Genomic DNA, 27,960 nt, shown 5'->3' with positions numbered 1-27,960 from the left:
GTAACAAGATCTATCCTGAAGTACAGTGCTGTTAGTGATAGCATAATATACATATGCCTACAAGGAAGACCAGTTAATACTACTGTTATTCAAATTTACACACCAACCACCAAAGCCAAAGATGAAGAAACGGAAGATTTTTATCAACTTCTGCAGTCTGAAAATGACTGAACATGCAATCAAGATGTGTTAATTATCATTGGTGATTAGAATGCAAAAGTTGGAAACAAAGAACAATCAGTGATAGTTGGAAAATATGGTCTTGGTGATAGAAATGTTGCTGGAGATTGCATGATAGAATTTTGCAAGACCAACCACTTATTCATTGCAAATACCTTTTTTCAACAACAAAAATGGTTGCTATACATGTGGACTTCACCAGATGGAGTACACAGAAATCAGATTGACTACATCTGTGGCAAGAGGTGATGGAGAAGCTAATATCTCCAGCCAAACCAAGGCCAGGAGCTGACTGTGGAAGAGTCAATCAAGGCTCATATGCAAGTTCAAGTTGAAGCTAACGATAATGAAACTAAGTCCATGAGAGCCAAAATATGACCTTGAATATGTCCCTCCTGAATTTAGAGACCACCTAAAGAATAGATTTGATGCATTCAACACCAGTGACCAAAAACCAAAGGAATTGTAGGATGACATCAAGAACATCACCCATGAAGAAAGCAAGAGGTCATTAAAAAGACAGGAAAGGAAGAAAAGATCAAAATTGATGTCAGAAGAAACTCTGAAACTTGCCTTTGAATGGAGAGTAGCTAAAGCAATGCAAGAATTGACAGGATAAAAAAGCTGAACAGAAGATTTCAAAGAGCAGCTCAAGAAGACAAAGTCAGTTATTATCACGAAATGTTCAGGGACCTGGAGTTGGAAAACCAGAAGTGAAGAACACACTTGGCATTTCTCAAGCTGAAAGAACTGAGGAAAACATTTAAGCCTCAAATTGGAATATTGAAAGATTCCATGGGCAAGATGTTGAATGATGCAGGAAATATCAAAAGAATATGGAAGGAATTCACAGAATCACTGTATCAAAAAGAATTGATAAATTATCATCCATTTCAGGGGGTGGCATGTGATCAAGAACCAATGATACTGAAGGAAGAAGTCAAAGCTGCAATAAAGGAATTGGGAAAAATGAGGCTCCAGGTATTGATGAAATACCCACTGAGATATTTCAACAAATGGATGCTGTGCTGGAGGCCCTAACTCATCTATGCCAAGAGATTTGAAAGACAGCTACCAGGCCAACTTACTGGAAGAGATCCATATTTGTACCCATTCCAAAGAAAAGTGATCCCACAGAATGTGGAAATTATCAAACAATATCATTGATATCACACGCAAATAAAATCTTACTGAAGATAATCCAAAAATGGTTGCAGCAGTATATTGACAGAGAACTTCCAGAAATAAGCTAGATTCAGAAGGGGGCGTGGAGAGAGGGATATCATAGCTAATGTCAGATGGATTTTGTCTCAAAGCAAAGAATACCAGAAAGATGTTTAGTTATGTTTTGTTGACTATGCAAAGGCATTCGATTGTGTGGATCATAAAAAACTGTGGATAACATTGAGAAGAATGAGAATTCCAGAACACTTCATTGTGCTCATGAGGAACTTGTACATAGACCAGGAGGCAGTTGTTCAAACAGAAATGGATACTGCATGGTTTAAAACCAGGAAGGGAGTGTGCCAGGGCTGGATCCTTTCACCATACTTCTTCAATCTGTATAGTGAGCAAATAACCCAAGAACTGGACAATATGAAGAAAAACATGGCATCAGGATTGGGGGAAGGATCATTAACAACCTAAGATATGCAGACAACACAACTTTGTTTGCTGAAAGTGAGGATGACTAGAAGCACTTACTGATGAAAATTAAAGACTACAGTCTGCACTATGGATTACACTTTATTATAAAGAAAACAAAAATCCTCACAACTGGACCTGTAAGCAGCATCATGATAAATGGAGAAAAGATTGAAGTTGTCAAAGACTTCATATTGCTTGGTTCTACAGTCAGCGCCAATGGAAGCAGCAGTCAAGACATCAAAAGACATTATTACATTGGGCAGATCTGTTGCAAAAGACCTCTTTCAAGTGCTGAAAAGCAAAGATGTCTCCTTGGAGACTAATATGTGCCTGATCCAAGCCATGGTATTTTCAGCCACCTCATATGCATGTGAGATCTGGACAATGAATAAGGAAGACCCAAGAAGAGTTGATGCTTTTGAGTTGTGGTGCTGGCGAAGAATGTTGAAAGTACCATGGACTGCTAAAAGAACTAACAAATCTGTCCAGGAAGAAGTGCAGCCAGAATGCTCCTTGTTGTTGTTGTTAGGTGCTGTCAAGTCATCTCTGATTCATAGCGACCCTATGCACAGCAGAACGAAACAGCACCCAGTCCCGCGCCAGCTCCACAATCTGTGCTATACCTGAGCCCATCGCCACAGCCACTGTGTCAATCCATTTTCTTGCGGGCCTTCCCTTCTTTTGTCGACCCTCCACCTTACCAAGCGTGACATCCTTCTCTAGGGAGTGATCCCTTCTGATAACATGATCAAAGTAGGTGAGACGAAGTCTAGCCATTCTCGCTTCCAAGGAGCAATCTGGCTGCAGTAACTCCAGGACATATTTGTGAGTTCTTTTAGCAGTCCATGATACTTTCAGCATTCTTCACCAGCACTACAACTCAAAAGCATCAATTCTTCTTTGGTCTTCCTTATTCATTGTCCAGCTCTCACATGCATATGAGGCAATTAAAAATATCATGGCTTGTGTAGGCGGACCTAGTCCTCAAGGAGACATCCTTGCTCTTCAGTGCCTGAAAGAGGTCTTTTGCAGCCGACTTGCCCAATGCTATACATCATCTCATGCCCTGACTGCTGCTTCCATTGGCATCGATCATAGAATCAAGCAATGTGAAGTCTTTGACAACCTCGATCTTTCCTCCATTTATCATGATGCAGCTTAAAGGTCCAGTTGTGAGGATTTTTGTTTTCCTTATATTGAGATGTAATCCATACTGCAGACTGTATTCTTGACTCTTAATCAGTTAAGTACTTCAAGTCATCCTCACTTTCAGCAAGCAAAGTTGTGTCGTCAGCATATCGCAGGTTGTTAATGATTCTCCCTCCAATCTTGATGCCACATTCTTCTTCATGCTCCTTGGAAGCGAGAATGGCCAGACTTTGTCTCACCTACTTTGGTCACATAGTCAGAAGAGACCATGCTCTGGAGAAGAATGTCATGCTTGGTGAAGCAGAGGGCCAATGAAAGTGGGGAAGGCCCTCAACAAGATGCATTAACACAGTGACTGCAGGAAATGGGCTCGGGCATAGGAGGGTTTGTGAGGCTGGCACAGGACCGGGAAGTGTTTCCTTCTGCTGTACATAGAGTTGCTGTGAGTCAGAGAAGACTCAACAGCACCTCACAACAACAGCAACACGCTTATTGCCATCAAATGAGATGGAGAGGGGAGGAGACTGGGTTAGGGTTGGACATGGTAAATGGGGAATGAAACTAAATGTACACATAACGTTGAATGTAAAACAAGCTCTTAAAATTTAAAAAAAAAAAAAAAGTGAGATGGGGAATATTATGGGAAGAATAGGTGTTAAAGGAAAAATCCAGAATTTAATTTGAAATGGTTGTTTAATTAAAAATAATAAAATAGTCACTGACAGGAAGTTGAATCTGACTCATAGTGACCCCTTCTTGGGTTTCCAAGATGGTATCACTATGGAAGTAGATTGCCCAGCCTTCCTTTCGAGGAGTGGCTGGTGGGTTTGAACTGCCAGGCTCTGGTTAGCAGTCAAATGCCTTAGGCACTATGCCACCAGGAGATAATGGGTAGGCAGCAGATTATGTGGGTCTGAAGTTCATGTGACAGGCTTAGCCTGGACATATCAACTTGGAGTCATTAGCAAAAGATCATGCATAAAGCCTTAGGATTGGATGAGATCTCCAAATGAATGTCTGGACATAGAGAAGAGAAAATGGTTTGGGCATAAGCTCTGAGGCTCTTTTTGAAGAACTGAGAGATGAAAAGGACTAGCCCAGGAGATGAGAAAGAATATTCTCAAGTAGGATAGTGAAATAGGAGGACGTTGTATTCTGAAGGCTTAGTGAAGAGTGTTTCAGGGAGGAAGAAGTGATTTCTTATGCCAAATGCTGCTGAGAAGTTGAAGAGATGGAGACTGAGCATGGACCATTTATTTTAGCAACATGGGCGTCACTTGTGATCTTGATGGCCTATTTTGGTGGATTTGTGGTTGTTGGTGTTAGCTGCTGTCAAGTTGGCCCCTGACTCATGGTGACCCCGTGCACAATGGCAGGAAATGCTCACTGGTCCTGCCCCATCCCCACGATCATTTGTGGACTGGTCCATTATGCTTCGTAGGGTTTTCATTGACAGATTTTTCAGAAATAGGTTGCCAGGACTCTCTTTCTAGTCTGTCTTTCTTCAGTCTCCACTGAAGCCTGTTCGGTATCAGAGCAACATGTGAGTCTCCACTGACAGAGGGGTGGGGCTGCACATGAGGTGCACTGGCTGGGAGTCAAATCTAGAGCCCTTCCCACAAGGAAGGTGAGAAGTCTACCACTTTTAGTTGGAGTGAAAGCCCGATTGAAGAGGGTTCAAGAGAGAACAGGAGATGAGAAATTAGTGACAATGGGTATAAATCACATACTTGAGGAGTTTGCTATAAAGGGGTACAGTGAAACGGGGGGCATTGGAGCCAAAATAAGGTTGTTGGTTAAGGATAAAAATTAGACAACGCATTTGTGTTGATGGGAGAGATCCACCTATGATGCAGGGGGGAGGGGGGGAATTCCTACAACAGTCCCCTCCTGTGTGCCTTACTCTGTGCCTCGTCAGATTTATAGCAAAGCACTTTAAATACCCCTGTATGTACTAATTGCCTCACTTCTCTCCCCTTTTATGTATTATTAGTCAGACTTTCCTGCAGTAATGCTGTGTAACAAATAACTCTAAAAAATTTCAGTGTCCTGTGACAAGTGTGTCAGCTGCTCTCAGCTGGGCTGTGCCAGGCTAACTCCAGGATTTGGACTGAGTTCCAGCCTTACTCCACATGTCCTAGTTCTGGAACGGGTGGCTACCCTGGGTGTGATCTTTTCATGGCAGGTGGTAGAAGCACAAGAGGGCAAGTGAAAACCCATAAATGCATTAAAAGCCTCTGCTTACAAAAGATCCACACACATTCACAGCCAAGGCCAACGTCAATGGGGGAAAAAAGTAAACTCTAGCCACAATGTCGAAGGGCCACAGCAAGGAAGGGGAAGGTGGGGAAAACTGTGGACAAATAGTGTTGTTGTGTGATGTTAAGTTAATTCCAACTCAAACAGCCCTGTATTACAGAGTAGAACTGTCCTATAAAGTTTCCTAAGCTGTAATCTTTATGGGAGGAGCTCTGGTAGCGTAGTGCCTAAAGCACTTGACTGCTTACCAGAAGGCTGGCGGTTCAAACCCACCAGCCACTCCTCGGAAGGAAGGTTGGGCAATCCTACTTCAATAGTGATACTGCCTCGGAAACCCAAGGAGGTGTTGCTATGAGTCGGGCCCGACTTGATGGCACATGACAACAACAACAATCTTTACGGGAGCTGCTGATAGGTTCGAACCGCCAACCTTTTGGTTAGCAGCCAAGCACTTAACCATTGCACTGTCAGGGATCCTTGGACAAATAATACAGTCTACTAAATGTGTATTATTATACTAAATGTTACTAGCCCATAATAATCCCTCAAAAGAAAGGTCTGTTTTGTTTTGTATTCCCGGTGCCTGACACATAGTAAATGCTAAAAACATTTTTTGAATGAATGAATATTATCAGCTTAATTCTCAACAAGGTTATTTTCCATATCTTTTAACTTTGGACAGAAAGGTTTGAGTCTGAACCTCAGCTCTGTGAGTTTTTGGCTCAATGACTTTTGACAGTCATATTAACAATAGTAACAATTGTTTATTGGAGACCTATTTTGGTCATGTTGTAAGAAGGGACCATTCCCTGGAGAAGGATATCATGCTTGGTAGGGTGGAGGGTCAACGAAAGAGGGGGAGGCCTTCAATGAGATGGATTGATATGGTGGCTGCAATGATGGGCTCAAGTATAGCAGGGATTGTGGGGCTGGCGCGGGATAGGGCAGTGTTTCGTTCTGCTGTGCATGGGGTCGCTATGAGTCAGAAACAACTCGACGGCACTTAACAACAACAACAATTGTTGTTGTTGTTTGTTATGTGCCGTCGAGTCAGACCCGACTCATAGCGACCCCTCCTTGGGTTTCCGAGGCAGTATCACTATGGAAGTAACAATAGCAACATAATATTTCATGAAGGTTTATTGAGTGCTAGCATTGCTGCTAAGGTTTTAGATTTATATATCATCTAATCTGCAAGCAGATTGTTGTTGCTAGGCACCGTTGAGTTGGTTTCAACTTACGTACACTGCAGAATGAGACACTGCCCGGTCCTGCACCATCCTCACAACCGTGGCCGCACTTGAGCCCATCATTGCGGCCACTGTGTCAGTCCATCTCACTGAGGGTCTTCTCTTTTTCTTTCTGACTGTCTCCTTTATCGAGCATGATATCCTTCTCCTGGGACTGGTCCGTTCTCACATGATCAGAGTACGAGAGGTGAAGTCTGGCCATTCTCGCTTCTAAGGAGCATTCCAGCTGTACTGCCTCCAAGGCTGATTTGTTCCTTCTTGTAGCAGTCCATAGGAGAGTCGATATTCTTTGCAATACTACAAGGCAAATGCATCAAGTCTTCTGTGATCTTCCTTATTCATATGCATATGAGGTGATTGAAAATATCACGGGTTGGCTGAACAAGAGGGCCCAGAGTGATCAGCTTCCAGGTAGTACAACCCTGACCAGTTTCACAAGGCCAACAAGCAGATCTTTGTCTGATGGTAGTGGGAGCTGAGTACCCTTCTCACAGTAGAATTGCTAGGAAAACTTTGCCTCCCGGGTGCACGTGTGTGCACATGTCCACACACATGCTGAGATATATTGACCCTCTCAGCCCAGGCAGCTAGAGCCCTGGCAAGTGGCTTCCCCACCAGCAGCCTCTTCTGTTCTCCCCACTGTGGTGCACAAGTGACCTCTCCCAGTATGCCCTGGCTGACCTGAAACAGTATGGAAACACAGCTCTATAAGACTAAGCTCAAGGGGCTGTGACTATGTCTCTGTGCCAGGTTAACTGAGCCAAGGGCTTGGTATTCAACCAATATGTCAACAGTAGGGTGAGAGAAGGTATACAGAGAGAAAGAACAAGAGGCGACATGAGCAAGTATCCAGTAAAAAAAAAAAAAAAAAAAAAATCACTGCTGTAAAGTCAGTTGACTCATAGCAACCCCTCCTTGGGTTTCTCAGGCAGTATCACTACGGAAGTAGATTGCCCCACCTTCCTTCCAAGGAGTGGCTGGTGGGTTTGAATGGCCAGCCTTCTGTTCAGCAGTCAAATGCCTTAGGCACTACACCACCAGAACTCCCTTTTTCCTACCAAACTCAAAGAAATATCTATTTCTTTTATACTTCTTTGGGTTTGGTAGGAAAATGCACAGAGTACTGACAGGCCCTCAGTGTTGTTGTTAGGTGCCGCTGACCCCTTCAGTGTTGTTGTTAGCTGCTGCTGGGTCAGCTCTGACTGATCACAAATCTGTGTGCAACAGAATGAAGCACTACTCGGTCCTGCACCAGCCCCACAATCCTTATTGTACCTGAGCCCATTGTTGCAGCCACTGAGTCGGTCTGTCTTGTTGAGGGCCTTCCCCTTTTTCATTGACCCTCCACTTTACCAAGCATGATGTCCTTCTCCAGGGAATGGTCCCTTCTGACAACATGACCAAAGTAGGTGAAAAAAAAAAAGAAAGTATCGTGGGTTGGGTCAGGAGCACATTCGTCTTCAAAGTGACATCTTTGTTCTTCAGTGCTTTAAAGAAGCTCTTCAGTACTTTAAAGTAGCAGATTTGCCCAATTCAATACATAATTTGATTTCTTGACTGCTGCTTCCATGGCCATTGATTGTGGATCCAAGTAAAATGAAATCCTTGACAACTTCAATCTTTTCTCCACTTACTGTGATGTTGTTTATTGGTCCATTTGTGAGGATTTTTATTTTCTTTATGTTGAAGTGTAATCCATACTGAAGACTGTAGTCTTTGATCTTCATCAGTAAGTGCTTCAAGTCTTCTTCAGTTTCAGCGAGCAAGGTTGTGTCATCTGCATATCACAGGATGCCAGTAAGCCTTCCTCCGATCTTGATGATGTGTTCTGCTTTATATAGTCCACCTTCTCAGATTATTTGCTCAGCATACAGATTGAAACAAGTCTGTGAAGTAGGTGTTGCTCTCTCCATGCCATAGGTCAGCTCTCTGAGACTCAGAGAGGTTCAGTGACTGCGGTTCAAGGTCATAGACCTAGAGCTAGGATGTGGGCCCAGGCTTCGCAGCCTCTAAAGCCTCCTTTCAAGCACCATGCCACATCGCCAACATTTTAAGTTGTTATGTTGTTTTTAGCTGCTGTGGAGTCAGCGTCTGGCTCATGCACAGAGCAATTGGATGATTAGGATTCATAGGTGTTTCCTTGGCTGACTTTTTGGAAGGAGATCACCAGGTCTTTTTTCCTAGTCTATCTTAGTCTGGAAGCGCCACTGAAACTTATTCAGTATCATAGCAACATGTGAGGCTCCATTGGCATTTGGGTGGTGACCATGCATGATGTGTATTGGCTGGGAATCTCCTTCATGTTGTGTACCACGAGTTGATTTCAACTCATAGTAACCCTCGATGGCAGAGTAGAACTGTCTCATAGGGTTTCCTAGGCTGTAATCCTTACAGGAGCAAATAGCCAGGTCTTTTCTCTCGGAGAGTCACTGGTAGATTTGAACCACTGATGTCTGATTCAGCAGCCGAGTGCTTAACCTTTGCACTACCAGGTTTCCTTAGTGTCCAGAATGAAAAGCAGGAAATCTACCACTGAACTACCACTATCTTCTTAAATTAACCTCACCCAATGTTAGTTTCCTCATTGGTAAAATAGGATAACAGTATCCATTTTGTAGAATTGTCAGAAGATTAATTTGAAAAACAGTTAAGTTAGCTAGCCCAATAGGAGTACTCTAGGCACTCAACAAATACTACTTCTTTTTTTGCTTTTCCATTCCACTTTGGACTCCTGTGGCCAGATTTGATGGATCTGACATTCATAAGCCATTCATGACAACTTTGTTAAACCTACAGCACTCAACCTCTCAGACCTTAACAGGCCCACCACTGAAGTTTTCTCTGAAAGCAAGCCATTGTTGCTAGGTGCCATCGAGTTAGTTCCAACTCATAGCAATCCTGTGTACAGCAGAATGAACCACTCCTGGTCCTGCACCACCCTCTGTTGCTATCCTTGAGCTCATCAGCCACTGTGTCAGTATGTCTCCTTGAGGGTCTTCTCCCTTTTCACTGACCCTCTGCTTTACCAAGTAAAGCCCGAAACCCTTGGAAAGACCGCCCACTTGCTCAGTGTTTCTTCTTCTTCCCCTCCTTTTTCTTTCTTCTCCATCAGACAAGAACCCACAACTCTCTCCAGCCATAGCCACCACACTTGTGTGTTTGGCAGCCGGCACTTGTGCTGCTCCTTTGCCACTTATTCCTTTTAGTTTTTTCTTTCTTCTTATTTCTTCCATCTTCCCTCCAACTTTATGTATTTATAACTATTTCTCTTTTTTCCTTCCTTTTATCCCCCTTCTTTGTCTTTTTCCTCATTAGTCAGGAGCCACTGACTCTATGCAGCCATACATGCCACACCTGCTGCACTGCTCACTGGATGGGTGGTCCCATCTGCTTCAGCACAACTGGGTCGATGACAGTTGGTGACCAACACCCCTTCCCAGTATGGCCTCAACTGCTGTACAGGACCAGTGATCAGACACTTGTGCCCACACTCCCACTGCTACCAAATCTACCTTAGACAGGGGTGAGTGCCTCAGTGCTGCGAAATTAGTGACAAGAGAGCATGCCTGACCTTTCACCTGGATATATTAAGGCAAAGCGAAAAAGTGGGGTCAAGCAAATGAGCATACATTATTTAAAAATCTTGAAATGAAATTTTAGATCATTTTCTTGCTAATTGTCCTGGCTAGAATCTCCAGTACAATGTTGAATAGAAGTGGCAAGAGCAGTCATCCTTGCCCTGCTACTGATTTTATGAGGAAAGCATTCAGTCTTTTACCATTAAGTATGATGTTAACTATGGGTTTTTTAAAGATGCCCTTTATGGGGTTGAAGAAGTTTCCTTCTATTTCTAGTTTGTTGAATGTTTTTTATCATGAAAGGGTATCAAATTTATCAAATTATTTTTCTGTATCCATTTCTGTATCCGTTTGTCCTTTATTTGGTTGATGTAGTATATTACCTCAATCGATTTTGGGATGTTAAACCAACATTTCATTCCTGGGATAAATCCCACTTGGTCATGGTATAGAATAGTTTATATATGTTGCTGGATGCAATTTGCTGTTCTTTTCAGAAAGTGTGCTTTTGAATAAATTAGATCACATCTAATCTATTTGCACTTCTCTACATGAAAACCCTTCACTGGATTCCCATTGGACACAAGAGGCCATCTGTGGAATTAAGTCAAAGCTACTCTGTGGGTCTGTGCAATATCACCCCTTTGTTTTGCTTCATCCCTGTCCCTATCCCACATCTTTACTGGTTTCATCTGCGAATAATTTCTAGTAAACTACTTAAAAAAAAAACAACCTCTGTTCAGATGTGGGGCCATTGAAAGCCCCTAACTATAAGACACCACCATGGGGGAGGCCCCTTACACACACACACTCCTCACACTGACTGGGCTCTGTTGATTTTCCTGCAGGTGATCTATGCCCTGAACACCCGCCAGGATGAAGCCGAAGCCAGCATGGAAGCCCTGCGAGAGGCCCACGAGGAGGAGCTCCAGAATGCAGTCGCAGAGACCAAGGCCAGCCTCCTGCAGGACCAGGGCCGCGCAGAGGAAAACATCCTTCTGCAGCGCATTCAGACCCTGGAGAATGCCCTGCAGCTGCAGAAGAGGCTGACCCAAGAGGCTCTGGCCGAGTCAGCCACTTACAGGCTGGAGACCAAAGAGCGAGAACTGAGGGTGGAGGCAGAGCATGCCGAGAGGATCCTGACCCTGTCCAGGGAGATGCTGGAACTCAAGGCTGACTATGAGAAGAGGCTCCGGCACCTGACCAGCCATGAGGCGCCTGAGTGGGGCCGCCCTCCACAAGAGAGTGCCAACAACAAGGCAGAGCTGGGCCAGGGCCATGGCCCTGAGATGCAGGAGGTCCTGCTGGAGGTGGAGCGACTGCGTGTGGAAAACCAGCAGCTGAGCAAGGACTATGCCCGCAAGGCTGAGGAGCTGCAGGCCACCTATGAGCGGGAGAATGAGGCCATCAGGCAGGCCATGCAGCAGTCAGTGAGCGAGGCCCTGTGGCAATGGCAGGAGAAGGAGACAGACCTCCGCAAGAACTTCCAGGTACAGGAGTCAGCCCTGCAGGCCCAGGTCAGGAAGCTGGAAGGGGATCTGGAGCACAGGGGTCGCAAGATAAGTGACCTGAAGAAGTATGCCCAGAAGCTGAAGGAAAGGATCCAGGTAAAGCATGATTCCTTCCTGACTTTCAAATTGGATAATAAGTACGGCCCCTAGTGTGGAACATCTACTATGTGCCAGGCCTGTGCTAGGCACTTGACTTCCACCAAGGTGGGCATTATTATTTCTGTTGAACTCAACTACAGTTACTCAGCAAATATTTAGTGAACAGCTGCCCATAGTTTGGCCTGGAGATATGGGCAGAGATATGTGGTAAGCTAGTCCTGGTCCCTGACCTCAAAAAGCTTAGAGAGTTGGAGTTTACAGTTGAGAAAACAAGATTCAAATTGGGAGGCTTAAGGACTGGCCTCCAAAACCAAACAAAACACACTGGCATTGAGTTGATTCCGACTCATAGCAACCCCTACTGGGTTTCCAAGGCTGTAAATCTTTATGGAAGTAGATGGCCTCATCTTTCTTCCAAGGAGCAACTGGTGGGTTTGAACCACCAACCTCTTGGTTAGTAGCCAAAATGCCTTAACCACTACACCACCAGAGCTCCTAAGGACTGGCGTAGCTGAGTGGTAATTAATTGCCATTGAGTCAACTTCAACTCGTGGTGACCCCATGTATGTCAGAGTAGAACTGTGCTCTATAGGGTTTTCAGTGGCTGACTTTTTGAAAATAGATTCCCAGGCCTTTCTTTTGAGGTGCCTCTGGGTAGAATTGAACTGCCTGCGTTTCAGTTAGCAGTTGAGTGTTTAACCATTTGCACCATCCTGCTCCTAGCTGAGCACCGAGTACTGAGAGGCAGAATCGGTTTTTGAACTCAGGTCAGCCTAATTCTAAAGCCCTGCTAATTTTCTGGTGGCATAGTGCCTGAGGCATTTGACTGCTAAGCAGAAGGCTGGTGGTTCAATCCCATCAGCCACTCCTTGGAAGGAAGATTGGGCAATCTACTTCCATAGAGATACTGCCTCAGAAACTCAAGGAGGGGTCGCTATGAGTCGAATTAAACTGACTTGATGGCAGTGAGTTTGGTTTTTGGGGGTTTGTTTGTTTGTTTGTTTTTGTTTTTGCTCATTTCAGGATAACACCTATAATCTTGAGGACTTGTGTTCTGTGCAGAACCAGGTCATGGTCTGAGTTGGTGATGGGAATCCCATAAACCCACAGAACCCTATCTCTGAAAATAGCAGGTGCTGGTATTCCTAATACTCCCTGAGCATTTTTTCTGTACCAGACACTTTATCTCATTTAATCTGACCACAGAAAGATTAAACATTGCCCACACCCACCAATCAGGATGGGCAAGGATTTGATGACCTCTGAGCCACTGAATTCCAGAGGCCAGGGACTTATGCTGTACACTTGCCTTCCTTAAAGATTCTCTGAATGGTTTGTGCACAAAGATGTCTCCCTTCAAAGCTATAACCACAAAACTGAGAAATGAGACCTCTCTGTCTGTTTAGGACCTGGATGTGCAGCTTAGAGAGGCTCGCCAGGAGAACTTGGAGTTGAAAAGCACAGCCAAAAAACTTGGGGAGAAGCTGGCTGTTGCCAAGGACAGACTGATGCTTCAGGAATGTCATGTGTCACAGAAAACTGGTGAGATACCTTGAAATGATTTCCTTAAAGATTGAAGGTTAATGCCCAGGTTGGCCTAGCGCTACTTGCAGCCTTGAGATTGTTAAGGAAGCAGAGTGGAGGGGCAGGACTATGTCCTCTGAATCCACCTGGTGGATGAGCCCAATCCCTGCAGGGCCCAAGGAAGTTGACACCTGGAGAAGCTTCACCTAACGCTAGTGCAGGCTGATCACCTACTGGTATCTTAGTTCTCTAGTGCTGCCATAATTGAAATACCACAAGTGGTGGATTTAATATATTATCTCACAGTTTAGGAGGCTAGAAGTCAAATTTCAGGGTGCCGGCTCTAAGGGAAGGCTCTCTCTGTCTTCTTTGAGAAGAAATCCTTGTCTCACCTTCTCTGGACATTCTTTGAAGATCTCCATGTGGCATCTGTTTTTCCCCATTCATGCTTGCTTGCCTCTCTGCCTAATCTGCTCTTTTATATCTCAAATGTGATTGGCATAAGACACACCTGACTCTAATATGACCTCATTAACATAACAAAGAAAACTCTATTGCAGAAAAGGGATTATATCCACAGGTATGTTGCTGATAGGTGCCACTGAGTCGATTCCAACTCATAGCGACCCTACGTACACCAAACAAAACACTGCCCAATTTTACACCATCCTCACAACTGATGCTGTGTTTGAGCCCATTGTTGGAACCATGGTGTCAGTCCATCTTCTTGAGGGTCTTCCTCTTTTCTGCTGACCCTCTATGCTACCAACCATGATGTCCTTCTCCAGGGACTGGTCACTCCTGATAATATGACCAAAGTAAGTGAGACCTTCCTCACTCGCTTCTAAGGAGCATTCTGGCTGTACTTCCTCCAAGACAGATTTGTTTGTTCTTCTGGCAGTCCATGGTATATTCAATATTCTTCACCAACATCACAATTCAAAGACATCAATTCTTCTTCAATCTTCCTTGTTCCTTGTTGAAGACGTGACTTTGAGGACTAAAGTGCGCCTGACCCAAGCCATGGCTTCCACAGGTATAGGGGTTAGTATTCCAAGAATATTTCGAGGGTACACAATTCAATCCATAACAAATGGCATGATTCAAAAGGATCCTTTACCCCCAGATATTTCCTCACTGGCTCACCATTGTGCCTGAACCTCTCAGCATGAGCTCTCCTGCCACGTATAGACAACTCTTTACACTTGAACATGATTTCACATCATCACATGACTGGATCTTCCCAATAATTTTTGTGGGATGAGTGTTGTCAGTATCACACATTATAGATGAAGAAATGAGGCTGAGACAGGTAAAGTGACAGCATCAAGGTTAGATGCATGGTTGGTGGTAGGATTGGCATTTGCATGTTAGAATATCTGATTCCAAAGAGCCTTCCACTAAGCAGCACCTGCTATGTGAACACCTGCTATGTGCCAGGCTTGGGGCTATGATCCCTGACTTCCACTCATGATGAACCCATGTGTGTTAGAGTAGAACTACTCCACAGGGCTTTCAGTGGCCAATTTATTGGAAGTCGATCACCAGGCCTTTCTTCTGAGATGTTTCTGGGTGGATTCAAACCACCAGCCTATCTGTTAGCACTTGGTTGCATTAACTGTATGCACCACCCAGGGACTCCAGAATCTCTCACGTTATTGTAGTTATTAGGTGCTACCGAGTTGGTTCTGACTTAGAACGACCCTATGTACAACAGAACAAAACAGTGCCTGGTCCTGTGCCACCATCATGATGATTGGAACATTTTTTTTTAATTGTGGCAAATATATAGTTAACAAAACATTTGCCATTTCTACAATCTTCACCAAACAGTTCAGTGACCCTAATTATGTTCGTTATGTATTCAACCATCACCATTAACCATTCATTGGAACATTTTTTTATTATGTTTTCCATAAGTGAAAAAGAAAAGAAAAAAAATTTTTTTTAACTTATGAAAAGAATAATTAAAAATATTTAGAGACGCTTAGTTTAGGAAAGCAGAGCAGAGTAAACATTTAGCTCAGGATGCTGCTTAATGAAAGATGAGAATCATGACCTTGGCCATGCTTGAGGGCCAGTAGACCGTGGAGCAAGGGTTATATAGGGGAGTGGACCAAACAAGTGGATAGGGGAACGGGGACCTTACTGTGGGAGGCCTCGGAAATGAGGCCAAGACAAGGACCTTCCAAATGATGTTGAAACTTACACTTGCAGATGACACAAAGACTGAGCTAATTTCAGAGAAAGAAGTCATGGGAGAAGCGAATGACTTGGAATCCCACAATCTTCATCCTCAGCAGGACCAGACCTTTACCAAGGCATGCCCAGGCCCAAAAGGAAGCACAGATACACAGGTAGTGTCCGACCAGGCCTGGGGATGGGCAAGTCACAGCAGGCTGGAATGGGCTTGAGGTAGAGGCCAGTCCCCAACCAGGATAGATCTACTTGGAATTAGCAGGTCCCAGGTTTGGGGGAGTATGGATGAGAGGGGACTTCCAGCCAACTTCCTGCCAATCTCTTGGCATTTAGAAGTAGGAGATTTAGGATAAAGCAGAATACAACCAACTCCTTATTGTCAGCACCTGAGAAACTTGCTTAAAACCAGGTGCCGTTGAGTAGACTCCAAATCAGTGAATGCTATGTGTGTTGGCAGAACTGTGCTCCATAGGGTTTTTCAATGGCTGGTTGTCCTGAAGTAGATCACTAGACCTTTCTTTTGAGGTATCTCTAGGTAGACTCGAATCTCCAGCCTTTCAATTAGCAGCCAAATGCATTAACCTTTTGTACCATCCGAGACTCCATAACCTTGCTTAGGATGCCATTATATGTTCTTCAGTAGAAACCAACAAAGCATTCTTTAAAAATGACAGTGGTATGCTGGACTATCTGATTCTGTGGCAATCGATAGGCCATCCCAAAGAGCCCTTTTCCAATGGTGGATACAGTCTAGTTCTTACAAATATCAAATATATGCCCTTGTAAAATTTTTTGCACCTTGTGACACATACTGTAAAATCAGAATATAAACATGGGTAAAATTTGTATAAAACAGAATTGGTGAGTCCCTGCTTCCCCCCACCACCACCATTCCAGCAATTTTCCAAGGTTTTTTTTCTCTTTTTATAGACCAAGAAAGAGGCAAGTGTTGACACAGAACATATGAAGCAAAAATATGAAGAAGACCTTCGTAAAATCAGACATCAGACAGAAGAAGAGAAGAAACATCTCAAAGACCAGCTGGTGAAGCGACTGGAAGACTTGGTGAAGAAGCATACAGTGGAAATCAAATCAGTTCACTTGTCTGTGGAAGCTGAGCGGAAGAAGCTGCAGAAGGTGAGATTTCCTTTGAAGGATAATGTGTTTGTCTCCCAGGGATGCAGTAACAGAATGCCACAAACTGGATGGCTTAAAGCCGCAGACATTCATTGTCTCACAGTTCTGAAGGCTAGAAGTCTGTAATCAAGGTGGCAGCAGGACCATGCCCTGTCTGAAGGCTCCAGGGGAAGATCCTGCCTCTTCCTAGCTTCTGGTGGTTCCCGGCAATGCTTGGTGTTCCTTGATTGGTAGGTGCATCGCGCCAATCTCTTGTTTCCACCTTCATCTGGCATTCTCTCTATGTGCCTGTGTCTCTGTGTTTCTTCTCTTCTTCTTAGAAGAATATCAGTCATACTGAATTAGGGCCCACCCTAATGACCTCATCTTATTTTGATTGTGTCTACCAAAAATAACTTTCCAAATAAAGTCACATTTAGGGGACACAATTGAGCCCATAACAGATACCATTCTGTTTCTTTTTCTTTTCTCCTACCTCCTTTCTTTCTGGTTTTATTTCTTCTTTTCTTCCTCAAACATCTGCTGAGCTCCTGTTGTGTGCTGGCCCTAAGCCAGTTCCCTGGGTCCAGACAGATGAAAGACACAGTCCCTGCCCAAAAGGAGGTCACAGCCTTTTGAAGGACACAGGGGACAGACACCTTTAGGACCACGAGACAACAGGATGTGGAATCAGTGACAGAGGGTGTATTTGTTTCATGTTGTTGTTAGATGCCGTCAAGTCAGCTCTGACTCATAGCGACCTTATGTACAGCAGAACAAAACACTGCCTGGTCCTGTGCCAGTCTCACAATCCATGCTATACCTGAGTTTATTGTTGTGGCCCTTCCCCTTTTTCATTGACCCTCCACTTTACCAAGCATCTTCTCCAGGGAATGGTCCTGTCTGACAACATGACCGAAGTAGGTCAAATGAAGTCTGGCCATTCTTGCTTCCAAGGAGCATCTGGCTGCACTTCCTCCAGGACAGATTGGTTAGTTCTTTTGGCAGTCCATGGAACTTTCAGCATTCTTTGCCAACATTCATAAGAATGTTTAATTTAGGGAAATTTAACTTATTGCACATAACAGAGGAAAATAATATGAAACAACACTCAGGCCTGGTGGACTGTCTGGATGCAAATCCCAACTGCACATCCTCTAAATGTGACCATGGCAGGTGATTTGACCTGGACCCTTCCAGGGGGAAACTGTAACTCATCCTCATGTGTATAATGGGATGATAATAGTAGTGCCTTAGAGAGTAGCTCTGAGGATTAAATGAAGTAAACCATGTGGAGAAACAAAACGTGTGAGAGTGTCTAGGAAATCCTAGGCATTAGGTGTGTTGTTAGCAGTCACCAAGTCGGCCCCCAAATCATGGTGACTCTGTGCACAATGGCGCAAACCACTGCCTGGACTTGGAGCATCCTGATGGTCGGTTGCAGATCACACCATTGCGATCCATAAGGTTTTCATTGGCTGATTTTTGGAAGCCAGTCATCAGACCTTTCTTCCTAGTCCATCTTAGTCTGGAAGCTTCACTGAAACCTGTTCAGCATCATAGCAACTACAAAAGCCTCCACTGACAGATGGTGGCTGTGTCTGAAGTGCATTGGCCGGGAATTGAAGCTAGGTCTCCCACATGCAAGGTGAGAATTCTACCACCAAACCACCCTGCCTCATGCATGAATGCAGGTAAGGAATCTGTGGAGAAGATTCTCAGCCTCTGTGTGTGTTTTGGTTCCCTAGTGCCACCTGACAAGGATATACCACAAATGGGATAGCCTTAACAGACAGGAATTTATTCTCTTATAGGTTGGAGGCTTTAAGTCCAAGTTCAAAGTGCCAGGCTCTAGGGGCTGAGTGAAAGCCCCTCAACCTTGGAGTCCAGCTCTGCCTCCTGCTCCTGGCCCACTGGAGCTAGAGGTGTTTCTTCACTCAGACAGCTGCTGTCTGCTGAGGCTGAGAAGCCCAAGGTTAACAAGTAAAAAGGCATAGTCCCAATGTTACCAAACCACATGGCAGGCCATTAACTTAAGTCCATCATAAGTCCCAAGGTTGGCAGAGCATGGCAGGCTGCTGAACAATGACACAGCTACATGCAGGGTCCAAGTGTTCCCTAAGCTAGAGACCATCCCCAAAGCTGTTTCTTATATATGGGAAGCAGACCACATACCCAAAGGCAGCTACTGGGCTGCTCACAGTAGATTGTACCCTGGAGTTGATTACCAGTCTCATCATGGGGAATAACTACATCCAGCTGCCCAGCCACTCAACCAAGCCCAGCCAAGTTGACACACAAACATAACTACCACAGTGTGCTATCTCAACCCCTACAAAGAGGGGTGGCTTTCTGCCGAGAGGAATGCAAAGCCTAGTCTCTCATGTTTGCTGGAAAAGCAAATAACGTGAATGTTTTATGAAAAGAATGAAGTATAAGTCACCTTTATTGTGAACATAGATGGTGCAGAGTAAGCTAGCCAAGGTCTCACCATCCTTGCTTCTAAGGAGCATTCTGCTTGGATTTCTTCTTCTAAGATTGATATGTTCACTTTTCTGGCAGTCCCTGGTATATAGGCCATATTTTTCACCCCACCAGAGTTCAAATGCATTGAATCATCTATCTTCCTTTTCTTTGTCCAGCTTTCACATGCACATGAGGCAACTGAAAATGCCATGGCTTGGGTCAGGTGCATCTCAGTCAGCAAAGTGACATCTTTGCTTTTTAATACTTTAAAGAGGTCTTTTGCAGCAGATTTGCCCAATGCATATTAGAGGTGTGAATTTAACATTTGTTTTCTTTTTGCCTTCTCAGGTATTTCTAGTTTATGTTTCCTTACCATGCTTATGACTCTTGCCAGCTACTTGGAACCCCTTTGGGACTAAGACAGGGTGTGAGTAGATAAGGGTCCCATCTGGGTCTTCCTGCCTTGTGTGGTTAATTCTTTCTGTAATCTTCTAGGAAGTCGAAGCCCAGCTGGAGGAAGTGAAGAAGAAGTCAGAAAATGAAATAAAGCAGCTGGAAGAAGAGAAAGCAGCCCTAAATGTGAAGCTGCAGAACTCGCTGCTGGAGGTGAGCCCCAGATTCATGCAATGCTCAGGAGTGATGACGGCCTGCCCCTGGGAGTTTCTGGTTAACTGAGATGCCAGAAATCCCGGGGACTCCCCTGACCTCTGTACATGCAGCATCTTGGGAAGAAAGGAGAGGATGTTTGACCCGGACAGGAAGGCTGTCTCAGAGGGATGAATTTAGCTGTGAGTGAGAGAGCCTGACTTATAGAGGCTCAACAAAGGAAATGAAGCGGTGGTGGTTCGGTGGTAGAATCCTCACCTTTCATGTGGGAGACCTGGCTTCAATTTCTGGGTCAATGCACCTGTCGGCAGCCACCATCTGTCAGTGGAGCCTTGTGTAGTTGCTGAGATGCTGAACAGGTTTTAGTGATGCTTCCAGACTAAGAAGAACTAGGAAGAAAGAGCTGTCTGGAATAACCAAGGAATAAAAAGAGTCAGGAATAGGAGGAGGAAATGGAATGTGAGACTAATTGCCTCCATGAACAACTGCCTCCTTTGCTGTGAGACCAGAAGAACTGGATGGTCCCGGGCTGATTACTGAACATTTTGATCAAAGAGTACATAGAATAATCCTGATCAAAAGGAGAAAGATACAAAATAGAATTTTAAATTCCCATGCACTCCAGACTTTCTGGAGCTAAGCAAGCTGGATGAACCCCTGAAACTATTGCCCTGAAATAATTTTCAAACCTGAAACCAAAATTATCCCCTGAAGACTTCTTAAAGCCAAACCATAGCTTAGCTTCATTAGTGAAGAATGTCTGCCTTGAGCAGTGTGCTCTCTTAAGAGCTATCTCTGGTGGCGTAGTGCCTAAGGCATTTGACTGCTAACCAGAGGGCTGGCAGTTCAAACCCACCAGCCACTCCTCAGAAGGAAGACTGGACAATCTACTTCTGTAGTGATACTGCCTTGGAAACCCAAGGAGGGGTTGCTATGAGTCGGATCCGACTCGACGGCAGTGAGTTGATGTGGGATCAAATTGACAATACCAACTCAAAAGATTAGATAGGAATCTTAGGGAGCAGTGAGTTTATGTTAAGAACAGCTCAGGAAAGGAGGGTGAGAATGGTTGCACAACTCAAAGAAGGTAGTAAGTGTCATTAAATTGTACCTCTAGAAACTGTTGAACTGATGTATGTTTTGCAGAGTATAAAACCATAACCCACTGCCATGGAGTCAACTTCGACTCATAGTGACCCTATAGGACAGACTAGAACTGTCTCATAGGGTTTCCAAGGCTGTAAATCTTTATGGAAGCAGACTGCCACATCTTTCTCCCATGGAGCAGCTGGTGGTTTCAAACTACTGACCTTTTAGTTAACAGCCAAATGCTTTAACCATTATGCCACCTAAAATTGAAAATAAAACAAGAAAGGCCTGGTATTCTACTTCCGAAAATCAATCGATGAAAACCCCATGGATCAGAATGGTCTGATCTGTAACCCATCACGGGGATGGCACAGGACGGGGCAGCATTTTGCTCTGTTGTTCATGGGGTCATAGCATCAGCAGCTAACAACGACCACATCTTGCTCTCACTCTGTCCCTTCCCCTTCCCTTCTCGTACCTAGCTCGGTGCCTGACAAGTGTTAGGTTTTCCACAAGGCTTATTAATAATGGTGTCTGAGTTTCCTTTATTGTAACTAGCCTCATTGTTCTCAAAGTCTAGAGAAGAAAAGGCGAACTGTTTAATTGATATATTCCAATTAGTTAGCTAATATTAATAATCAAAACTAAGCATTTGCAACTTAACAAAACTTCCCAACCACTCTTCTCTCCTTTTATCCATCCAATTCTTAGATAGTGTTCCTTTTCTTCACCAACTAACTTTTCCCCAAAAGAAACAGAGTGGCCTTCCAGGAGTGGTAGGAAGGGCAATGAAGCCACCCTGCAGATCTTGTAGAGACGTATGTATGTAATCAATTGTTAAAAACACGGACCACTGTAAGCCTGTTGTTGTAGTTCTTAGTTGCAGTTGAGTAGATTCCAGCTTTTGGCGACCCCATGGGTGCAGAGAACTGCTCTGTAGGGTTTACAAAGCTGTGACCTTCTGGGAGCAGATCACCGGCTGTGTCTTCCAAGACGGCTCCAGGTGGGTTCGAACCAGCAGCCTTTAGGCTGACAGTCGGGCTCTTCACTGAGCCACCCAGACTCTATAAACCTGTTAGGCTCATCTTGTTTTGGAAGGACAGCATTTCCTGAAGGACTCTTTGGGAATTCTATAATGGTGCACTCTCCCCAGAATGGAGTGATCCAGGACAATTGGTCCCCAGATTAGCAGGTACCCCTGAGCTTGGACTGTTCCTTGCCTAGTGTTTCCTTTCTTCTGCTTAGGTTTTAAGGCTAGAAGAATTTATCCAACAAAATAAGGTTCGTCCCCAAAAAACTGAGGAAAAGCCCCAGGAATCAGACTGCCTGCGCTGCCGTATTGTGGAGACCCAGGTAACCTCTGGTTCTTTCTGCTCTAGTGATGGCTGTCTCTCTTCTCCGTCCATTTTAGCACTTCCGTGGCCCCGTGCTGATGTTAATGGGCTCTTTTATTTCCCCCATCAGCACTGCCAACATGCCTGAAAAAAATCACCACAAAATCCATTTGCAAAAACCTGGAAGAAAAGAGAGTCCTGAGTAATGACCCACGTGGTCTGGAAAAGAACAAGGCTTGTCAGGTTGACCTTCTCTCCCTGTTGGAGAGCAACCTGCCTGACAGGGAAAGGGGGCCCTGACTAGCACGGGGCCTTTGATTCTGCCCAGCATGAGCTGCAGCAGTCATGAGAACAGTCCCCTTACCGCATGCCACCCACATCTGTGATCTCATTTATTCTCACAATAGCTCTTCCAAAAAAGGCTGCTCCAAGAGGCAGAAACTAATACTGTTTCTCTCTGTGACTGGCACAGGGTAGACACTCACGTAACATCCGCTGCATCAATGATGTCAGAAAAAGTTCTCATGTAGTCAGTGTGTGACTATAGTTTATCATATAACTGGTCAGTTTAGGATACTGCGGTGGCTCTTGCGTTGCTGTGATGCTGGAAGCTATGCCCCCAGCGTTTCACATACTAGCGGGGTCACTCAGGATGCACAGGTTTCAGCAGGGCTTCCAGACTAAGGCAGATTTAGGAATAAAGACCTGGACATCTCCTTCCGAAAATTAGCCAATGAAAACATGTGGATCGCCACAGAACATTCTCCAACTTGCTTGCTTGGGACACATCATCAGGAGGGATCAGTCGTTAGAGAAGGACATCATGTTTGGTGAGGCAGAGAGCCCACGAGGATGTAGAGACTCAGTGAGATGGATTGGCACGTTAGCTGCAATGATGGACTTAAACATGCTGTTGATTGTGAGGATGGTGGAGGACCGGGAAACATTTTGCTCTGTGTGTGCATAGTTGCCATGAATCAGAATCAACTCAATGGCAACTAGCCACAGCAGTCAGTGTTAGGATGCCCTGGCTTGGATGACCCCCTTGATTCCAGCTTCCCTCTTAGTCTTTGTAGCCACATCCACCTTAACTCACTGTTATTTGTATGCTGCTGCAAATTTTCAGTCCATTTCAGACCCCAGGTGGGAGAACATGACAGATACGAGTCTGAATCTCACCACTTCAACCCCCATCTCTTATTAACCCATTCCTTATGTGCCTAAGTGACCTCACATCTGCAGTTGTCTCCCTTGACCCCATCTTCCAGGACTTAGACCCTGCCAGCAGCTTTCATGGCACCCTCCACAGAGATGACCTGTAGGTAACCAGGGTAAGCATGAGCTAAAACTATAGTGCAGGTAGATTTAAATAATTATGGAAACCTGTATGTGAGCTGGCCAGTTATAGAGCTCTGTTCCCATCTATGACATCATTGTAAGTTCATAGCAACCCTGCAATGCACCCATTTTACAGAAGAGGAAACAGAAGGTGAGAGGAGTTAGGTAACTTGCCAAGTCACAAGTAGCTAAGCATCTGGGCCAGGATGGAACCCTGCCTCTGTGGCTCTTATCACCCACTCTCACTGCAGGACCATCACGTTCCCAATAAATCTAGTTGTCATTGAGTTGATTCCGACTCACGATGACCCATGTGTGTCAGAATAGAACTGTGCTCCAGAGAGTTTCCAATGGCTGTTTTTTTTTGGGAAGTAGTTTGCCAAGCCTTTCTTTCAAGGTGCCTCTGGATGGACTTGAACTTCCAACCTTTCTGTTAGCAGCTAAGCACATTAACTGTACCACTCAGGGACTCCATCACGTTATCGGGATGCCTGAAGTATAAAAGAGGCCCAAGTGTGTCTTGGGGTCCCAGAGAGCATCTAGGACTCCTTGTGCTTCCTCCCCTGACCCCCAGAAGTGGAGAGAGTCCTTGAGCAGCCCTGCTGCCCCTGATTTGCCTGGAGGAGAAGCCTCATGATGCAGAGGCACCTTCTTTGATGTGCTGGCTGCTTCCTGAGCCAACACCATCCTTATCCCTTCTGAGATGTCTGCATGAAAAATCCTCAAAAATTGTCCCACTCCCTTACTTTGTCAAGAGCCAGCCCCCTGAGCTAGCACTCTTCTGGAAGAACTCCCAGCTTCAGGGACAGTTGAACTCTTCACCAGCTCTTCCAGGATTTCTCAGAAAGGTCATTCCTCAAATATCTGGGCATTTCTCACCTTCTCAAAGTGATGGCAGCAGGGAGATGGAGCAGAGCTGGCTGGGATCCTCAAAAAGGAGGTTAAGATCAGCTTGATGAATTGGAAAATGAGGACTGTGTGTTTGAGAGCAAAGACATAGAAGTTCCAGGGGTGGTGAGTAAGGAAGGGTTTAACAGAGAGAATAGTATTGGCATTGACTTGTTTGTGTATCACTTCCACTCAGGGCTTCTCAAGCAAGGCACTAGGGACATTTGGGGCTGGATAATTCTTTGTTGGGGGGCTGTCCTGTGTGTTGTAGGATGTTTAGCAGCATCCTTGGCCTCTTTCCATCCATTGCCAATGCAGCCTCCCCACCATTGTAACAACCAAGAATGTCTCCAAACCAAGAACCAAACCCACTGCCATCAAGCTGATTCCAACTTATAGCAACCCTGTAAGACAGGGTAGTACTGCCCCTTAGAGTTCCCAAGACTATAAATCTTTACAGAAGCAGACTGCTTCATCTTTCTTCTGTGGAGTGCCCAGTGGGTTGAACCACTGACCTTTTGGTTAGCAGCTGAATGCCTTAACCACAACATCACCAGAGCTCCTTAACAATGTCTCCAGACATTGGCCAATGTCTCCTGGAGGCCAGAAATTGCCCCAATTGATAATTTTAAAGTACAAGTGCATGTTGTGAATCATGGGCTGATCCACCATGAAACTCAGCCTCATTTGACCTTCATCTCTCCAGAACACTGTCCCTCACTGGGCTTGGTTTCTAGAGAGAAGTTTAGACTCCTCCTGCCTAGAGCTGTAAGAAGAACCTCTGCAACTCTCAGTTCCACTTGATTCAACTCAGTATGCACATTTTTCACTCCTTCTCCAGTCATTTGTGGAATATCTGGGATGTGCCAGCTGCTGAGCTCAATGCCCGCGGGCAGAAATCTGTATCCCCAAGAAGCGCACATCTTGTCATAGAATTAAACATCTGGTGCTGTGTCTTATATTAGGCAGCTTTATGGACTTTGCTAGTATTTTTTTAAATTAGGTTTTCTTCTAAAATAGGTGATCCATGTGCATGGTTGTTGTTGTTTTTAGATGCCATCGAGTCAGCTCCAACTCATAATGTCCCTATGTACAACAGAACAAAGCACTGCCCAGTCCTGTGCCAGCCTCACAACCCCTGTCATAGCTGAGCCCATCCTTGCAGCCACGGTGTCTATCCATCTCACTGAGGGCCTTCCCCTTTGTTGTCAACCTTCCACTTTACCAAGAATAATATCCTTCTCCAAGGAATGGTCCCTTCTGATAACATGACCAAAGTAGGTGAGATGAAGTTTGGTCATTCTCACTTCCAAGGAGGATTCTGGCTGCACTTCTTCCAGGATAGGTTTGCTAGTTCTTCTCACACTCCATGGTACTTTCAGTATTCTTCACCAACACCACAACTTAAAAGAATCAACTCTTCTTTAGCCTTCCTATTCACTATTCAGCTTTCACGTGCATATGAGGCAATTGAAAAAAAAAACATGGCTTAGGCTAGGCGCACCTTAGTCTTGAAAGAGACATCTTTACTCTTCAGCACTTTCAAGAGATCTTTTGCAGCAGATTTGCCCAGTGCAATATGTCATCTGATTTCTTGACTGCTGCTTCCATTGGTGTTGATTGTGGAACCAAGTAATATGAAATCTTTGACAATTTCAGTCTTCTCTCCAGTTATCATAATGCTGCTTATTGGTCCCATTGTGAGGATTTTTGTTTTCTTTATATTGAGGTGTAATCCATACAGCAGAGTGGTGTCTTTAATCTTCATCAGTAAGTGCTTCAAGTCATCTTTACTCTCAGCAAGCAAAATTATATTGTCTGCATATCACAGTTTGTTAGAGTCTTCCTCCAATCCTGATGCCACACTCTTCTTCATATAGTCCAGCTTCTCAGATTATTTACTCAGCATATAGATTGAGTAAGTATGGCAAAAGGATACAACCCTGATGCACTCCCTTCCTGATTTTAAACCATGCAGAATCCCCTTGTTCTGTTTGAATGACACTGGTCTATGTACAGAGGTTCCTCATGAGCACAATTAAGTGCTCTATAATTCCCATTCTTCTCAATGTTATCCATAATTTGTTATGATCCACACAATCAAGTGCTTTGCATAGTCAATAAAACACAAGTAAACATCTTTCTGTTATTCTTTGCTTTCAGCCAAGATCCGTCTGACATCAGTAATGATATCCCTCATTCCACATACTCTTCTGATTCCAGCTTGTGTTTCTGGAAGTCCCGTGTCAATATACTGCTGCAACCATTTTTGAATGATCTTCAGCAAGATTTCACTTGTGCCTGGTGGGGTCTGAGGCCTGAGGTCTGTCCCTGACACACACACACACACACACACACACACACACATCTCCATCCATACCCACTAGCACACACAGGGTGCTGGCTCATGCCTCTCAAATCCAGTAGGTTCCCAGCTATCTCTTTCTGATTCCATCAGCATTTCTCATGCCTGTCACCTCCTTGACCTCACCTTCCCCTAGGCCCACATCATCTCTCCACTGGACTATCACCATTACCTCCTCCAGCCTCCCACCTCCAACCTCTTCCTGAGCCATGAGTCAGTCTGACCTTGTCATGACCCAATCAGAATCCTGCAGGGAGCAGTGAGGTCAGGGAGCAGTGATGGGACATTTGGCAACAATTATGGTTGATAGTTGCACAATATGATTATAGTAATTGATATCACTAAAATGTACACTTGAAAAATGTTGAATTATTATATATTTACAATAAAAATAATTTTTAAAATAATAATTAAAAAAGATTTTACTCATGTGTGATGTTAATGATATTATTCGATAATTTCCACATTCTGTGGGATCACCTTTCTTTGGAATGGGTACAAATATGGATCTCCTCAAGTCAGCTGGCCAGGTAGCTGTCTTCCAGATTTCTTGGCATAGATGAGTGCAGCATCTTCAGTGTGGCATCTGTTTGTTGAAGCATCTCAATGGATATTCTGTCAATTCCTGGTGCCTTGTTCTTCACCAATTCCTTCAGTGCAGCTTCAACTTCTACCTTAAATACCATTGGTTCTTGATCATATGCCACCTCCTGAAATTGATGAATCTTGACCAATTCTTTTTGGGACAGTGATTCTGTGTATTCCTTCCATCTTCTTTTGATGTTTCCTGCATCATTCAGTATTTTGCCCATTGTAGTTGTTGTTGTTGTTATTAGGTGCCGTTGAGTTGTCTCCAACTCATAGCAACCCTATGCACAGCAGAACAAAACACTGCCCAGTCCTGTGCCAGCCTCATGGTCCTTACTCTACCTGAGCCCAGTGTTAACAGTCCTTTGTTCAAAGTCTTTTGAACAGCCTTGAGGGCTCCACTTTACCAAGCATGATATCCTTCTCCAGGGAATGGTTCCTTCTGATGACATGACCAAAGTAGGTGAGACAAAGTCTGGCCATTCTCACTTCCAAGGAGCACTCTGGCTTCCTTTTCTTCCAGGACAGATTTGTTATTCCTTTTAGCAGACCATGGTATCTTAGCATTCTTCTCCAACACCACAACTCTAAAGCATAAACTCTTCTTCGGTATTCCTTATTCATTGTCCAGCTCTACATGTATAAGAGGTGACTGAAAATACCATGGCTTGGGTTAGGCACACCTTAGTCTTCAAGGAGACATCTTTGCTCTTCATCACATGAAAGGTATTTTGCAGCATAGAATCTTACAAAATTGCAACTCGAGGCTCGAGT

General features: G+C 44.4%; 1 protein-coding gene across 1 annotated transcript in view; it reads left to right on the top strand.

Moving 5' to 3' along the window:
* The window catches only part of FAM184B (family with sequence similarity 184 member B), a 180,213-nt gene that overhangs the window by 105,690 nt on the left and 46,563 nt on the right, over positions 1-27,960 (top strand). The window contains exons 2-7 of the mRNA XM_007957362.2: positions 10,912-11,670; positions 13,080-13,215; positions 15,415-15,554; positions 16,327-16,533; positions 19,474-19,584; positions 21,919-22,026. Coding sequence (XP_007955553.1) covers positions 10,912-11,670; positions 13,080-13,215; positions 15,415-15,554; positions 16,327-16,533; positions 19,474-19,584; positions 21,919-22,026 — 1,461 coding nt within the window. The remainder of the gene's footprint in view (positions 1-10,911; positions 11,671-13,079; positions 13,216-15,414; positions 15,555-16,326; positions 16,534-19,473; positions 19,585-21,918; positions 22,027-27,960) is intronic.

This window comes from Orycteropus afer, unplaced genomic scaffold (genome assembly GCF_000298275.1).
Source record: "Orycteropus afer afer isolate SDZICR_OR568_19922 unplaced genomic scaffold, OryAfe1.0 scaffold00733, whole genome shotgun sequence".
NCBI classification, from domain to species: Eukaryota; Metazoa; Chordata; class Mammalia; order Tubulidentata; family Orycteropodidae; genus Orycteropus; species Orycteropus afer.
Note: the sequence above shows the minus strand (reverse complement) of the source record. Positions and strands in the feature narration are given on the sequence as shown.